The sequence below is a fragment of the Hipposideros armiger genome, unplaced genomic scaffold (genome assembly GCF_001890085.2).
Source record: "Hipposideros armiger isolate ML-2016 unplaced genomic scaffold, ASM189008v1 scaffold_145, whole genome shotgun sequence".
Taxonomy (NCBI): Eukaryota; Metazoa; Chordata; class Mammalia; order Chiroptera; family Hipposideridae; genus Hipposideros; species Hipposideros armiger.
This window is the reverse complement of record NW_017731495.1, coordinates 16,082-34,278: the sequence shown is the minus strand read 5'-3', so window position 1 is coordinate 34,278 and position 18,197 is coordinate 16,082. Positions and strand designations below refer to the sequence as shown.

The window sequence follows — 18,197 nt, the reverse complement described above, 5'->3', positions numbered from 1 at the left end:
ATAACTTTCCACAATTGTTACACTAAATGTGATTTAAATATCAAAGTTAACAATAAAAGTGATAATAATAAAAATGAATAATTCCTTCACATTTTATTTTCAACGCCACAAGAAACTATAATTCTAGTTTGGCCTAGCAATATTGGTAAGGGCATCTCAATTGCAGAGCAATTTTTGGTTATTTCATACCACATAATATGTCAAATTTTTACTTACAACTCAATAACTGAATAATAACCAATGTATTATGGTCAAACAACATATATACTCTATAGCAGATAGTAAAGGTTTGTTAAATTGATCTTGTTTGCTTTTGTAGCAGGAAATTCTAAACAAGAAGAACAAGTTCTAAAATCTGTATAGTACCAGGGCATAAGTCATCCCATCCAAAGGAAAAAAAGAATACTTCTGCTTGTGCAAAAGTAAAAAGAAATAAAACTAAGGTAGGTCTTAAATCTAAAATTGGGGGAAGTTATGGATATTACATATAAATGTTCTGGAGGAAATTTAAATTTTCAAAAAGAAATGATTAGTCCTTAAAATTTTTAAAGGAAATAATATATGAATATTTAGATCTGTAGAGATTTTTTTAAAGCTAGAAGGAAAAATGTGAAAAAAATTATGAACTAGGTGAAGTGTAATTTGTTGGGTAACAGAGCTGAAAACAATGGAGGTGTTGCATTGCTTCATTCACTATCGCTGTCTCCCCCTCACTCCCTTCTGCCACCCATTCCATGGTGGGAACTGACAGCTCATCTTTGGAATGATGAAATTAGTACTATATTTAAATTGTCTCTAGAAAAGGCGATATAACCAAATGTTTATATTTCAAAAAGAGTCTAAGACTCATTCCAATTAAAAATATCCAAGATAACTAAGATGACATAAAAAAGTGAGTGAATAGATTAGATGCAGTTAGTCCCCTTGAAAGCAAGATTTGTCTATGAAAAAGCAACCCATATAATCTGTAACAAAAAATTGTTGGTAATTCCCTCTTAAAACTGATTCAAGTCCTCATTTAATGTATTAAAAAATAATTTGCCCCCTCAGGGAATTAAGAGTTGGCAATACAATTAGTTTCAAGCAGGACAAAAAAATACTGGAACTTTGTATTCTAAAAATCCTGAAATGACATCCTTAGATGATCATCAGCCAAAAACCATTAAAACAAAATATTATATATGCAAGATAGAGATATTAATTGTTCACAACGTTCTCTTAATTTTAAAATGCAATTTTAATTTGGAAATCTTCCACTTAGCTTTCGGAGATACAGTCTATAAATATGGCAGAGCAGCCCCTAGGTACTTGTTACCAAAAATAATTGATTCTTCCCTCTATGTCTCAAAGGCTGACTCCCTGTTCCAGGTCACCTGGGAGACATCAGACTATGGCTGGGTAGGAAAAGTCTCCTATTGTGCTGCTTTCCTGGAAGTTGCCACAGGAATGAGGCTTCACTTTCCAGTCATCTGACCTCCTAGTGGTTAAGTCATAAAATGGGAAAATCAGACCTTTGGCACAAAGTGAACTGATTTACACTGTTGGTGATTAGTTTTCTTGGAGGAAGGGTTTTGGCACAGCAGTTTTCACTGTTAAAAACAAATGTAGCATAAAGTGATAGAGGAAAAACGCTGAAAGAATACATGGAAGAGAAAAGAAGAGTGGATGATGTAAATATAATAAAGAGTAAATTAATAGCATCAGGTAATAACATGAGAAAAAAGTAGCTGATTACTGTATGGTTGTAATAAATGGATTTAATATACGTGGACATATTTTGTTAAATGTACAATGTGATACTTAGTGAAGAAAAGCACAATCTCAGCAATATAAGTAAAGGAATACAAATTGACTACATTTTAATAATTATTTCTCATAAAAAGATCACAAAGATGGTGGAAGAAAGGTGGCAAGGAAAACAAGAATGAGACAAGAGAAGTTTTAACCTCAATCAGGATGAAAATGTCTTTACTCATAGAGAAAATTACCTCTCTCTTATAATCATATTAATACAACGGATCTGATTACCATTAGCCTTTATGAACTTGACCCTTTTCAGGTTGAAACTCATTTTATTTTTCATGAAAATAAAAGACGTCTGGGCATTGTCTTTAACTTTCCATTAGATTGCCAAGAGGACGGTTACTTAATTTTCTAGGTACATCATAATCAAAGTTGATGATAACCAGCAATAGTCACAGAAAAGACGTTAGGATTCAGACAAAGAAATAGAAGCACATAGAAACAAACTAAAAAACAGGTGGTAGGGAAGTCTCACAAGAAAGAAAGACTGACATATTTTTAAAAAGGACAAAAATAGTCAGTTAAAGAGTTTCAGAATCAAAGAAAGAAAATGAGAAAAAAGCAGAAACAAACTGAATAAGTGAAATTACAGTTAGCTTTAACAGGAAAAAAAATCTAAAAATGCACAAAAGATAGCTGGAACAAAAGTGAATGTAGTACTATTTTGAAAAGGAAAATTGGTAAAAATAAATTCTAAAGACAATAAAAAAAATGTGCAAATACACATGTATTAGTATTGGCATTTGTATCAAGAGAATTTTCTTCCATTGTCTTATTGGGAAAAACACGATCATGAGTAACATACGTCTCTACAATATAACTACAGGATAATGATTTTCTAAAAAATTACCTAGCTATATAGCTAGTACACTGTGTAAATCATCTCATACACTGCAACTAAGCACTCATAACTCACAGGAACAAGGCAAAACAGAGATTAGCTGGAAGTCTGGATGTCACTTTGATCTAAGCTTAGTGACACACACAAAAACAATCAAACTGTTCTAAGATATAAATATGACCTAGCATTTCTACAAGGAGATTAACATACAAAATCTCCAATTTATAAATACATCCTTCAATGCTCTTATAGTCTACATTTTCTATTTAACATAAAGACAATGGGCTCACAGTTAGCCAGCAAATAGTTCATCATACCTGACAGACACGTTTTCATTCTTTCATTTTATAATAGAGAAAAAACACCTCTGTCTCTTCTGCTTTATATTTCTGAGAAGTGTGGTAAAATATAATAGCTAAGAGGTCTGGTTGTCGAGTTAGTCCATTTGAATTCAAACCATACCTTCTCTACTTACCAGCTGTGAGATCTTGGTTAAGCTAATTAACTTTTCTAGGCCTGTTTTTCCTCTTGGTAAAATGGAGATGTTTAAAATACTATCTGCCTTATATGCCTCCCAGGGTTATTTTGAGAACTAAATAAATAAAACGCAGGTTAACTGGCACACAGTAAATCTTACCTGTACTGCCATTATTGCTACTATCATCATACTACCTTTGCAAGTTAGGCTCCAGGAATAATTTATGTTTATTGAATAATCTATCTTTTTATTTCCCATAACACAGGACAAACTGAAGGACTCTAACTCAGACAACAATCTTCAGAGCCCATCCCATCTTCGAGTTATTACTGACATCCTAGTCTCAGCAAAGCTTGAGCATTTACATAGACAACTTTCTAGAAGCTCTTTTATCCCCTTCAGAATTCAGTTGAAACTGCTGACATAATATTCTTACCTTGGTCCATCATTTGACATGTGTTTGTAAGCTGGGTGAATGGCGTCCCCACTGCAGGTGCCCTCAGAGTTGCTTTGCTGTGATACCCCCGTGGCTTTAGTCCAGGGTGATAGAACAGATTGAGAAAGTGCTGCTCTATGGTCTTCTGTTTCTATTTTTGCCATTTTCAGCTAAGAATGAGAACAAACCTTATTTAATTTAAAATGTGAAATCCTCCTGGGTTATAAAGTGAGGCTGGGCGTTAATCACAATTTACTTCTCATCATGTTCTAGACCATGCAATGGTTGCTAAATGTGAAATCTCATTAGAAATGAACAGAGATGAGAATATAAATGAAGACACAATCATAAATCTGTCCTTGGTATAAACCTATTTAAGAAAGGGAAAAATTGTGCCCTTTGAAGCTTACATCCTAGTAGGGGCAGATGATACACAATAAACATAAGGAATAAGCAAATTGTTAAGATTTCAGGAGATAAATGCTGTGGGGGGAAAATCATCAGGAATGTAGGTTGGGGATATGAAGGTGAAGGAAACTATTTTAAATAGGTTTGTCAGCACAGGTCTCATTGAGGTGGCACTATCTGGGCAAAGGTTTAAAAGAGGCGAGGGAGTTAGACATACAATATCCAAGAGTGAGAAGAGTGAGAAGGCCCTCTAGGTGTGAGGAACAGCGAGAGTAGGTAAAGAGATAAACAGGAGGGAATAATGCAGCTGGCATGTGGACAGAAGGGTAATGGAGGGGGTAGAGATAACATCAGGCCTTGTAGGACACTGTTAGTCCTTTACTTAGAGAGCCCATGGAGTGTTTGGAGCCGGGGAGTAACAATTTTTTTAAAAAAGGATAATTTTGCCAGCTTTGTTAAGAATCCATCAAATGTGTCAAAATGACTGCATTTCAACATCCTGATTTGTCCATATATTGCTTTCTTTTAATACTTTTATAAATTCCTTGTGGCAGAGACTGCCAACTATCTGCCAGTATCCATTCCTTCCTTTCTGATACTGGGATCCCTGATTTTTGACTGAGGCATATGGATGCCCAAAATAAAGACTATTTTCCAGTCTTCCTTGCAGCCAGGTAGGGCCCTGTGAACAAGTCTGGCCAGTGAAATAGTGGTGGAAATGATCCAGGCAAAGGAGTTTGTCCTTCTTTTTCCTCTCTGTGACCTAGAAGGAAAACATGAAGGCTGGCCCCAGATCGGTCCTCTTTCACTTGGATATGATGCTAGGAATGAAAGCCATGCACCAAGGAGGACAGGAGGAGCCTGAATCTCTGACAATATGGAGTGCCATAAGAACCCTGGACGACTTACCTTCATACTTTCCCATGAAAAATAAACTTGTAGCTTGTTCAAAACAATGTTAATTTGGATCTTTGCTATTTGCAGTTGAACCTAATCCTGCAATCCTGATATCTCTTGAACTCGGTTGCTTTCAAGAACCTAAAATACATGGTATTGGCTTAGAGCAAGGAAATGAGAAGAACACTAGGATGGCTTGGAATTTAACTGCGAGTCTACTAATTTGGGGCTTTGGGCCTTTGAGACTCACCAAACTTCTACAATCCATGAGCCAACTCCTTAAAGTAAATCAATTAATCTCTTCTCTCCTCTCCTCCACTCCCCTCCCCTCCCATATTTATCGATATATGGGCTCTGTTTCTCTGCAGAACTCTAATATCTCTCTTTCAAAGACCATTCATTTCAGCCTGCAAGACTGAGCTAAGAACTGGAGCAAGAAAGACTTTCCTTAAGCACAGACCAGTAAAAACAGTCAGATGATGAATATAATGGAATCATTAGTGGTGAAATGGATCAGCAAGAAGCTATAGCAACCACAGCAACACCAATGGCAACAGGAGCACCAACAGACAAACTGACACCACCAGGGCTCGTCCTCATTTGGGAGAGGGTATCTAGAGGATTTCCCCTTTATTTTAAGATTTTTTTTTTTAATTGGGGAATTGGGGGAGGGGAAAGCGTTGGGGAATCAGTGAAGGGGAACAGACAAGTTGCTGTCCTTTTGTTCTTCAGTCTAGTTGTGGAGGGCGTTGCTTCACTGGCCCATGTTGGCATTATCATTGTGCTCTTCCCAGGTGAGGCAGTCACTCGCCAGCCATTGGACAGCAGCTCACGAAAGCTCATACCGGCTGCTGGCCAGCCCCACTGCAGCCTACGCAGTTGCCAGCGACTCACGGCAGCCCAGCTCCAGGTTGAGCTGTTGTTCACCATCTTAGCTGTGGAGGGCAGAGTCACTGGCCCTTATGTGAGATCCGAACTGGGGTCCTGCTGCTCAGAGCTGGTGTCCCAAGCCAACTCCTAACCAATGCACCACTCGGCCGACCCAAGGATTTCCCTTTTGAACTATGATGAATTCCTAAGGTTCTTAGATAATCTACAAGACACGGGAAGCTCAAAGAGTATGATGCTAATGAAACATATGGAAGAATAAAACAACTATAACATCACGTACAAGTATTATGGAGGAATACATACCTATAAAACATAAGAGAAAGGTCATGCCATCCTACACCACTTTCTAGCTATGTGACCTTGGGTATTATAACCTTTCTGAGCTCTAGTCCTTTCATTTGCAAAATTGGGTTATCCACATGGTTATGTAGATTAAATAAAATGATGAACGTGAAAGCATTTGGCATGGTGCTTGGCATATGGTAGGCATTCAATAAATGTTAGATGAATGTCAATCACAAGAAGAAAAGGTATTTCTCTCTGCATAGTTTAATAAGAGAAGGTACTTTTCTCTGTCCGCACTCTTCTAGTATTTCAACTGGAGACCAAAGGGCTGTTGGCCTTCACACCCTCCCTCCCCCTTTAAGTTTCTCACAACAGGAGAGCTGAGGTTCTCGTCTCAGGCTTCCTAACAACCACTGCCTGTTCAGTTCTTCCACAGGTCAAGTCCTTCCTAACTGGGGAAGAATCGAGCTGTGTACAGCAAGGCAAAATTGTATAATTACAGAGTAAATTACTTTGCAGAATAAAATCCCTTGATTGTCTTCAGGTGTTTATTATAGAATCCAATTATTTAAAAATAAAATTTGAACTGAACTATTCAAAAATATCTCTTGATATATAACAATAGTTTTACTTTTTACTTACGCATGATTACAATCCTAATCTTCACTGAAAGAGGTAATCATTTTAGTGATGGGTATAGTTTTGTTTTGTTTGGTTTTTTTTGTTTTGTTTTTTTTTTTGGTCCATGTAAAATAATTTCAGGATGCTTTTAGGTGAAAGGAGCTATGTAAGTGTGAACTCATTATCATTATTAAATGTAATATTTCTTCTGTAATGTTACTATAAAAACAGTGTCATCCCCACTAAAAGTAGAACGTATTAACAGGTTAAGTAGAAAGTGCAGAATACAATAGGTTTTCAGATAACATTCCTGCACATTACTAATTAAATGAGAATTAATTGTCAATTAGAAATTATAGAAACAAAAATGTGTTAATTTTAATTTGACATATTACTATGACATTTTAGTAGAATACAGATAAAGGCACTGCCTTATGTTTTATTAACTCATGCATAGTTTATTCACTGACACACTGAAAAAGCATTTTTTTTTCTTTACTTCCCATCTCTTAGCAATTTTGCATGAATATAAGCTTTCCTTTCATGCTCACCCCCACATTTGCTTTTCCACCTTTTTTTTTTAAGAAAAAGGCATTCAAGTGTACAGTGGTATGAACCTGGATTCGGAAGCCACAGTGTCTGGGTTCAGAACCCTGCTGCCCACTTACTAACTGTGACACTTCGGAAAAGTCACATAATCTCTATGTGAATCAGTTTCTTCATCTGTAAAATGGGGTTAAGAATAGGAGCCACTTCATAAAGTGGATGTGCTTAGCACTCAATAGGTACCATGGGTCAGCTATTGAAGGAGAGGCTTGATGGTCTTAAGCTGCAGCAGTGGGTACCAGTAACACACAGTACCTGGAGACTCTCCAAGGGGGCAAGTGTAGATAGTTTTAAGGAAGTTGATTTCCAGATCCAGATGCTTTCCTAAAATGCAACTGCCCAAAAAGCTTCCTGTCCCAATGAGAGTTTGTCCTTGGAAAGCCTCCATTCAGTCATTTTACAGAAGAAAGGCATTCCTTTTACGCCCATTCTATGGCCTCAAACCAAGGAACAACTCCACTATTCCCTTAATAAAGAAATGTTAAGCATCCTCTATCAATCTATATCAGTAATATATATATATATATATATATTTTCAATAAATTTTACTTTTTTCAATTTAATAAATATAAAAAATGATAATATATTCATGCTACTTTGAATAATTGTGTACTAAAAATGATTATAATAAAAACTCAATCCTGAGGAAATTTTTCGATACTTACAACCTCATAGTCCCAGGACATTTTTAAATTTGTTGTTATTGTATGACAGTGTCCTATAAAAGACCTTCAAGCATGAAAGATAAAAATCAATGGAAAAAATGGAGAAGAAATATAAGTTTAAAGAGAAAAAGAAAGGATGTAAAATTTCCAACTGTTGAAGAAGAGCTTGTTAGCTTTCTTACATGTTATTTTTCCTATTGGAATTTCAATGATGAAGGGTTTTGCTTTGTTTGTTTTGTTCTAGTAGCTATAATTATACAACTATACTAACAAAATGTACTAGGACAAACCCAGTCATCTAACTTTTACCTTATTCTTTGTACCAGAACTATGGTTAGCAGAGCAGTGCTTGCATATTCTTGTCACTTTTTTATCTTGCCACCCATTGTTATCATAAACACATCAAGTTAAACATAAAGAAGGCATCTTTGTGGCCCTCCAAATGTGTTCCCCTAAAATCACTTTGCTGATCCTGATCCTGTCATCCATCCATCCATCAAATATTTATTGAGTAGCACCTATTTCCAGACTTTAAAAAAAAGACAATGGATTCTGTGTTGAACAAGACAATCTGGCTGCTCCACTAGTTGAACTTTCACTATAATGAACATATAGACAATTTTAGTTAACTTGTCTGATTAAAAACAATATGAATGATAACTGCAGTTATTACAGAAAGGCCCATATTAAGATTAGAAAAAAAAAGTATAAAAAAATCCCTAATAGTCTCCTATCCTGGGCAAGTTAGCCACTATTATAATTTTTGAATATTTGTTTCCGACTTTCATCTATGATTTTATAGAGATACAGTCTTTTCTTTAAACAAAAGAATGACCATATCAAATATACAGCTTATATACAGCTGTGTTCACTTAATGAGAATATTCTATGATATTAAATATTTGTTGAGAACACAATCTTTTTGTTATTTGTTTAATATACTAGCTAGTTGCTCCAAATGCTTTCAGTTGTAAATAAAGCTGTGGTTTTGTACATACCATTGACCATACCACTGATTAGTTCTTTAAGAAGGTTCAGAAGTTAAAATCCTGGATCAAAGTGCGTGAACACTATGATTTTAAGGCTGATGATATATTTCAAAATTGAATTCGTTTTAGAAATGTACCAATTCCTAAAACTACCAGAAACAGTGGGTGGAAGGCCATCTAACAGCACCATTACTGAAATAACACATTATTTTTTAATCTTACCAATTTTAGAATAACTTTCTAACTGGTAGTAAAAATTTCAATTTTAAAATGACCACTATTTAAATTTTTCATCATTTCAATACTCAAGAAGGAATATTAAGGAATAATCAGTGAGATTTTATGGACTATAAATTATTTTAATTCTACTTAAAACCACTTAATTAAAAGAAGAAATTCCCAAAATATATTAATATATATGTTAAACTTCTAGATATTTTAACTGAGTTCAAAATATCTAATTAGCCCAATGCCACCTTTCCCATATACCTATGAGAACATATCCAATTATCTTCAAAAAAGGCAATTAAAATTACTATTAATAATCTTAATACTAAGACATGTTATAATTTATTTGATAATTACATTTCCCACAAAGACACTGTCAACATAAACTGTGAAACTGCAGATCCATCCTGTTTACAAGTATCAGAGACAATATGCTCACTATTCTGCGGTGCCTAAATGTTGTATTGCAGTTTTTCTTAACAGGTAATACGTGACATGAAACATGTCTGATTTTATGCTTCATGATTTCCATTCTGATGTATAACATTAAGAAATTACATTTACGTATCACACATGTCAGGAAACAATTTAAATAATTAAACTAAGAAAACTAGTAGCAGCTATGCCTTTCATTTCAAATACAAAATTTAAGCCTTTTGTTCATAGACATTAAAGAACTATCTGTAATCAGCAATGCAAACTATTTACATTTTCTGGTTTATGTAGCTAGCATTAAACTATTTTGCCTAAGTGTTCACATTTTATAGTTTCAGAAATTTGTTATAAATAAAAATATTAAGTCATAAACATAAGAAAAATCAAGAGACAACCTTTCAAGATTGACTCATGAGTTCTGAGTTTTAAAAATGCACTATTTCTAGTCTTTATTCTGATTTTTATAACAAGGAAAAGAAAAAATGTAATTATTTTGATTTTTAAAATATACTACAGGAAAAGGTACCATTTAAGCCAATCTGAAGTTTACATTATCTATTGTTATTTTTCTTCAAAAATATGCATTAGAATAAATATTTTTTCTAAACACCAAAATAAATACAATGCATGGTTCTGGCATATTTATTTTTTTGAAAAGGTGCTCTGAATCTTAGACAACATAAATACTAGGCAGTGTGGTGGTTGCCATAGTAACAAGTAAATAGGGCCATGAAAATACATGAAATTTTTCAAATGTATATACTTTTTTCATAAATATGCATATTTTATAGGTAAATGATTATTCAACCCTTGCTTTAGCTTCCATTTTAGAGCAAGCAGCACCTAGTTCTTTAGAAATATATGATTATCATATAGCAATAGAGCAGGCTCAAAAAGTTTTTAAATGACATAAAAAAATCTTAAGGTTTTTATGTCAATTTTCCAACATGAACACAGGAAGAAAAAAAAACAACCTTTCACTCTCTATTACTTTACTGGTCAGTTCTTTTGTGAAGGTTAAATTACATAAACTTCTTTTCCTCCCAAGCATTAAATTCCCTTTTATTTTGCATAAGTTTATTATTCACATGCATTAAATGTAGCACTTGACTGTGGAAAGCTGAAAGCCCTTTTGATCACAAAGAAGCCCAAGAAGTCTCATGCTAACCCATGAGCTACTACTTGAATAAATGGTCCGAACATCTTTATGCTGACGTACTGAATTGGAATTCAAAGAGTTCTTTCCTTTCTCCTCTCCCTTTATTAAAATACAATCTTCCTATTCACAGGTACCCTAGATGACACAGAATGTATATTGATAAAGTGTTCTGAATTTTATACTTAGAGCTTAAGAGGGATTAACATACATTCTGCAGGGCTGGAGAGGGAAGCAGTTCTATAAGCCATGATGTGAAGTTTGAAATCGACTCAAAGGCACTGTAAGCCACCAAAACAGAAAAGCAAAGTTGCTCAACTATTAGTGGAAAACAAATCCTTCAAATCTGATTATATACATTTAGACTTCCAATTTACTATTATGTAACATTCTCCCAGAGTAAGAATTTAAAAAAATTTAAAGCTCACCATCTAGGCAAGGTGCCGAATATGAGGTGACAAAACAGTGCTCTACCGTTCACCTTCTGCTCACTCCTTGGTAAAGAAGACACTGTAACGTCTAAGGATTGACTGAGCTAGCTTGCAAAAAGAGCATCCTCAGCAAGCACATGCATGATCCTACACTTGTACTGAAGAGAAATCGGTCACCACCATCCCACCCCCCACCCCACCCCACCAGGGGGAAGACAGTAAATTGAAACTTTAAGAAGTCCAAAGAATAAATTAAAATATTAGTCAAATATTTATGACTATCAAAATAGAATAGAATAGGTCACAAGGATTATGCGACTACTGCAAATGGAAAAAAGAGTATCATCTTTTTATTCCTGGTCCCTCCCAAACCTTTCAACTATTTCCCCCCTGCTTTCACCATCTTAAAGTGGTGGGAAAATGTCCCCGGGGCCTGCAAAATACCCATCTTTAAAAGGAAGGGAAAATGATTTTGGTAATTAGACAGCTTAGTTTAACCTGGGAACATGCAATAACAAATTAAACAATCAATTAGTAACACCTAGAAGCTCATAAAATACTGGAAAACAACCAACATAGTATTTGAAAAGCCAAATATGCCAGATGAACTTAGTATCTCTTTCTGATAGAATGACAGGTCACATTATCAAGTAAAAAGTGAACAGCATAATCTGTTTCAATGTTGTAAGCCTTTTTACTCTATTCCCCAATCCAGTATAGAACAAAGTGATTTAAGAAGAAAAGTATTTAAAAAATGCCTTCAATGCCAAACCAATGGCTATCGACACATCTCTTTCTTGAGGACCTGTTTCAGAACTGAGTCAATATCTTTATTGATGAATAGTCAGGAATCTTAGCCTCGTTACTGTTTTTGCTCCATCACATCAGATCCCTGAGATCTATGAAATTAAAAAAATGTGTTCCCTTAGTTTTCTTTCCACCTTGTTGACCTTTCTTTTCCCTAAGGACCTTAAATGACTTGCTGCTTCAACTAAGGGGTGCTGCACTGGGACAAGATATAAACCCATTTTAGGTAGACATTTTGGGAGGGGAGAAATACTTTGTGATTTCATTCAAAGGATCTTCTATGACTAGAGAAAGCGATAAGTAATGGAGTGGTATTCAAATATAAGTGCGCATCACAGACTGGAAACTTAAAGAATGTGAAGAATAGCTGTTATTTGGTTAGAGAAGATAACGTAAAGAAGATCAAGCGTGTGAAGCCAAGACATGAACCCAATTTTCAAGAAGAAATGTCTGTGTGTCATGTGACCAGCTGGCTAAGTCCTCAAGGGGATTAGAAGCACAAGGATGGCAGAAAGAGGCCCCCATTGGGAAAGGTCAAACATTTGGTCTGTGTTAGAAATCAGGCAAAAGCCAACACTGTGTTGAACTGAGCTGCTGCCTCTTGGACCAGGAGAATTGTTGTTCCTCATTATATAATTATATAAATGAAAACTAATAATGTATATATCTTAAAGAAACAAATTGAGGTACTGAATTGTTTGTTCAATCTTAATTATCTTTCTAAACCTAAATACCTTGGAAATAATCAATCGGGCATGCTCTCAAACTAGAGAGGGAAGCATGCCTCTTGGGCATTATTTGTACTGGGGCATCAAGAAGAAAACAGGGGGCCGGGGGCTAGTAGTCTCCCTTCTGCTCTCTCAGCATAAGGCAGTCAACATCTCTTTCTCCCTCTCTCAACTAAGGACAGTCCAGAATGTTCAGTGGAGATACGTGCATTATCAAAGAGTTGCGCCAGATATAACTGATCTCATTTTATAACTAAAAAATAGTAAGAACAAGGGGAGAATAATTATAGTTACCAAGCCAGGACTATAATCAATTATTTATTTTAATAACTGAAGGAAAAAAATAAACTAAAAAAATAATAATCCTGTGGCTTCAGGACACATGAAGGCAATGAACTGTCATGGAAAGACCACTGGAACTCGGCCAAGGGGTTCTGTAGTTCTGATCTTAGTTTTGGGCCAGACCTGGGGTAAATACTAAACTTTCTTGGGTTCATTCTCTCTGTCTAAAAAAGGCACAGAGAAATGATAGAATGGGGGAACTCTACAGCTCTTCCATCTCTAAAATTTTAGCCATTTAGAGCTTTCACAATCGGGAGCTAAGGTAGTGTGACAGAAAACGCAAAAGGTGTGGAGTCAGCTGACTTGAATTTGAATCTTGCCTCTGTCCCTTCCCAGCCTTATTTCTTTACATGTATGACAACAGTATCTGCCTTGCCTACCTTATAGGACTGTTATATGGATCAAATGAAAAATGTGAAAGTGCTTGTTATAAACATGAGTCCTCATTTTTGTATTTTGTTCTGCATTCTGCACTAAGATGAAATGTGTTCCAGAGACTCCTTGATATCAGAGAAGATGCAGCTATTTACAATTTACAATTTAGGGGTGTCTATTTCCTCAGCTGTGCATCTACTAACAGTGCCATGATCAGACAGCCCAGGTTCCTAGGAACTCAGGTATGAGTTGCTGCTCTCTGCCATAAGAAAAATGTGTAAGATTTCTAAACCAATTCCTCTCAAGGAAAAAAGTGGAGACTTTGGCCAGGTCAAGTACCTATGTTGGTTGGTGGTATGTTAAAAAGTGGAAAGAGAAGAAAAGGAGAAGAGAAGGACAGGAGTTGAGAGCACTGGGATCACCATTCTGATTCTGTAAAGTGTGCTAGTTGAACCTGCTCTATAGGTGAAGGAGGTCGCTGTGGAACAAAATCTTAGGAGGTCATCAGACATAAACAGTGATATATTCAGAAAGCTTAGCCAGTAAAAATATTATTAAACTGGGCTACTAACTGCTAGGGTCTTGACCTTTTTGACTAATAATTTGCTTTTATCATTAAGATATCGGACTTTTCCCTGAGTAAATATGTAATGAATTTCAGATGGCTCTCCAGAACTTTCCAGGACACAAAAAGTTAATTTGTGAAGGCCTTCCAATTTTACTTTTAAGATATACAGAGGGTGCCAAAAAAATGGATACACATTTTAAGAAAGGACAAAACTGTATTAAAATTTTAATACTCAATATATATATAACAAAAGATGAATACAAGTCACATGCATACATTTTTTGAGCACCCCTGGTATACAAAATGGGAATATACAAAGTTGAATCTAAAATAAGGAGAATGATTTCTAAGAAGCATGAAACGATATATTTTTATTAATCCATAACCACATAGATTGTGACCTTCAAAAACATAGGTGGATCCAGGATGGCGTGCCTCTGTAAGAGGTGGTATGTAAACCACAGAGCAAACCATAGCAAGACAGTCAAAAGACAGAACTGAAGCAACACATCGTCTCTTTAGTGCAATGAAATTCAACTGAATTCATTAAGTATGTATTGATTCTCAATTAATGTCTATAGATATCAAACTATAAATTAATTTACCAAACATATTTCTAATCTTTTCAAATGCTTTAAAGTTTGCCAATTCTCCCTGTGCTAAAAACTATTATCTAGTTTCTGAACCAACCTTTGCTCTAAGTCCAAGGCTGGGAAACAAGTAATAACATTGAGTCCTGATGACAGGCTTAGCCTCATCTACCTAAAGCAAGAAGCTGGGGAAACAGGAGATACCTTGGACTCAGACTGAAAGGACCGTTACAAAGGACCTAACAAAACCTCCTTTTATATTTGGTTAAAATTTTTTGTCTTACTTCTTCTTTTGCAAGTTTACCTGACTTTAACCTGAGACTACGATCTATTTCTAAGGATATCTTTCTCTATGTTGATACATCTGAATATTATTTATGTATCAACCAAATTCACTCTCATTTTCTAAATTAGAGTTTTAAAATTCTAAATTTAAATACATATATTACATTGTACTATGGAATAAAATAACTTATTTAAGTTACCCCAAATATAGATAGACCAAACAAAATTAATTTAATATTCACAGAAACTAGCCTTGCAGAATAGGATTTACATTATAGACAAAGATTTTTAAAAAATTATATAGCCTTTCAAATTAATATATCTGACTGTCTTTCTCTAATGCTCCTGCTTCACCTGCAGCACATCAGACAAGGTAATAATTTATGATAATCATATGAAAATATACAATTAATATTCATCACCTCTCATTCCTCATCACTTTCGATGATCAGTAATGCAGAGTGAAAATGCTGTCAGATTTCTAATTGCTTTGTAATGGACTTGAAACAGGGAAATCATTAAAGGCAAACAATCTGTCATTTGTCTGTTACTTTATCTATCACACAAAAAAACTCATTAAAGAAATTGCTAATGAGCTACAAAAGACTATACTCATGGTGCTTCTATAGATTAAAAAGTAATACTTTGAATTGCTTAAAATATTTTTAAAATATGATATTTTTGTAGAAATTCATCAGAAAAGATGTATTCTTCTGTATATTTTTTAAGCTGTGTGGTTTCATTATTTTGGCATCTAATCCATCATTGCAGAAATCCCTTTAGCATATAAGACTTGTTTTTCATCAGTCTCTAAATAATTAAACTGAAAGGCTGGAAGTGGCTGAAATGCTAAATGTGTTTATTACTAGTATGCTGACTTAAGTAATAAAAAATAGTGCTATAGTAACCCTGATGCTAAGTGAAGAATATATTTTACAATTTGATATTTACCCACATATCTCTGTGGATTTGAACTGTATAAGTTGCAATGCTTCATCCATCTTAAATAATACTATTATACAAATATGATATTCAACTATTGAAACTGAGCATAACATTAAACACTGTATAATAACGTCAACTATTTGAAATTTGTGCAGATATTAACCAACACTAAAATGTTTCATAATATTACTTTAAATAATTTTAGAGAGGACAACAAACCAAATTAAATGTCCACATCAATTTTTACATGTCTTACCAATGCTACCTTTCTATATGAGGTACTTGGTACTGCATTTAAAGAAAAAAAACAACAAACTATGATAAACACACTAGTCTAGTATTAAAAACAAGTAGGCATATAATCAAACAACCCAGAAATGTTTTGTTAGTTATACATTTCAGTTAGTAGCTTAGTACTAAAGTCAAACTTCTTTTAAATACATAGACCTATTCATATCCATTGGAATATACACACATTTATAAACCTAAATGCAACGACACGTTCAGCCAGGTGCCATTGTTGATATACATGAGTGAATTCCAAGCTAACTTCCAAAGGTTCTCTAACACTCTGGGAACATCTTCATTATACTCTCTAATTGACTTAAACATACTTCATATCAACTGTTTAACACATTTTAACCCACAAATTAACACCCCTTGATTATTCAGATTAACCTATCTTCTGTGAGTCAATTACATGACAAAAATAAAATAAACTTTAAAAAAATTTATGTTTAAAAAACTAAAATGGAGAAGGGGGAATGCTTTTTAAAAATAGCCTATAAATGTATATCACCATAAGGCAGGAAGACATCGCTATAAGGTTCAAACTTTCAGAGAACTGCAAAGCTCACATGAGACACAGTGGTCGTGAGAACAGGGGTAAAGAGGTGACTCGGGGAAATAATAAGTCGGTATTACTAAAGAGAAATATAAGGTGGATTATATACAGTACCATTAATACGTTCACAGGAACGACAACAAAAAAATCCCAGATAAGATAAAGACCCTTAAAAGGTGTGAAACAAGCTTGAGAGAACACCGACACAATTGAAGTTAAACAAACAAACAAGAAAAACATAGCAACAGGTGTAATGACAGCGAAAAGGATTTACCTTTTCGTCTCTCTTGCTTAGTGCGTTCGTTGCCTTACTCAAACTCAATGAAAGTTCATTGATGATTTTTGCTGCAAAGACAAAAGAGATCGAGTGAAGACAACCAGCAAGGGGGGAAAATGCAAAAATAAAAACAAAAATTTCTAAAAGATGAGGCAGGACTGTTCATTAGAGCTGATTCTCAATACTGTCTAAAGCTTTATAATAATCTGTCAAAAAAAAAAAAAGAAAAAAGGAAGTTTCTCTAATTCTAGCCATTCATCTCTCCCCTCAGTCAAAGCATTGAACTTAACACTTCATACATCTTCCTGGATTAGCCTCATTTTGATTCAAGGATTTCAATCATTCAAACAATCTGCCTTATTTTATTCTTGTAACTACAAGTTATTAACTGTCACCGTCCCTGTATTTCCTCTGGCACAGTGCTTCCCACAGTTGCTTTTTAACTGTCTACTCAGATAAACTCTAAGCTTTCAAGAGGGCTACAGCCAACTCTGTCTTGTGTCTCTTGTAACAGAGTGGGGGACACAAAGTAAACACTCAATAAATACTTGTTGATTTGAATAAGTGAATGAAAGCTATATATGTACTATATCAGTGTGTGAGTGTGTGAGTGAGTGTGTGTGTGTGTGTGTGTGTGTGTGTGTGTGTGTGTGGCGGGGTGGGTGTTGCCTCATCACTAATTTTTAGTGGTTTTTTCTATCTTCCCAGTAGGCTCTAAGTTGCTCTAGGGGCAATCATTTAACTTAGAACATAAACATATTATTCTGTGGTACTTAAATACAGCTTTGGTCACTAATATGAAAATTCTAAAAATTCAGAGCTGAATAAAATCAAGGAAATTAAAGAAGACTTGGTGATGAAACCAGTAACAAGAGCCAAGTAAATACCATCCTAGGATAATAAAATATTAGGAGAACTATGTTGCAAATATTATCCACCACTAAGCAGCACAATTACCGAATATGATCTCAAATTAAGAATTTGTTAATGTGTGGCGAACATTCGTTAGTTTATGGGTAGGCAAGTACTAAAATGATAAACTGAATAAGAATGTGATTTTTTTCCCCTCTGTTACTACAACCAAGGGTCTTAAACCCCTGATGTATCTATCTATATATCTATAGCTATAGCTACCTCTAGATATAGTAGTACTTGATCAATCGTCTTGGAATCAAGTATCTAATAAATGCCTACCTTGCTTATATTAGATCCTAATGACACAGGAATTAATAGGTTTTTGCCCATGCTTTTAGTTTATCTTGCAAA

The 18,197-nt window shown here is 34.7% G+C and overlaps 1 protein-coding gene across 1 annotated transcript in view; it reads right to left on the bottom strand.

The window, feature by feature from the left end:
- Positions 1–18,197, bottom strand: part of DCDC1 (doublecortin domain containing 1) — a 392,688-nt gene that overhangs the window by 371,821 nt on the left and 2,670 nt on the right. Inside the window, exons 2-3 of the mRNA XM_019650696.1 lie at positions 16,929–16,999; positions 3,559–3,728 (exon numbers count right to left, since the gene is read on the bottom strand). Of these exons, the coding sequence (XP_019506241.1) occupies positions 3,559–3,722 (164 nt within the window). The 5' untranslated portion in view covers positions 3,723–3,728; positions 16,929–16,999. The remainder of the gene's footprint in view (positions 1–3,558; positions 3,729–16,928; positions 17,000–18,197) is intronic.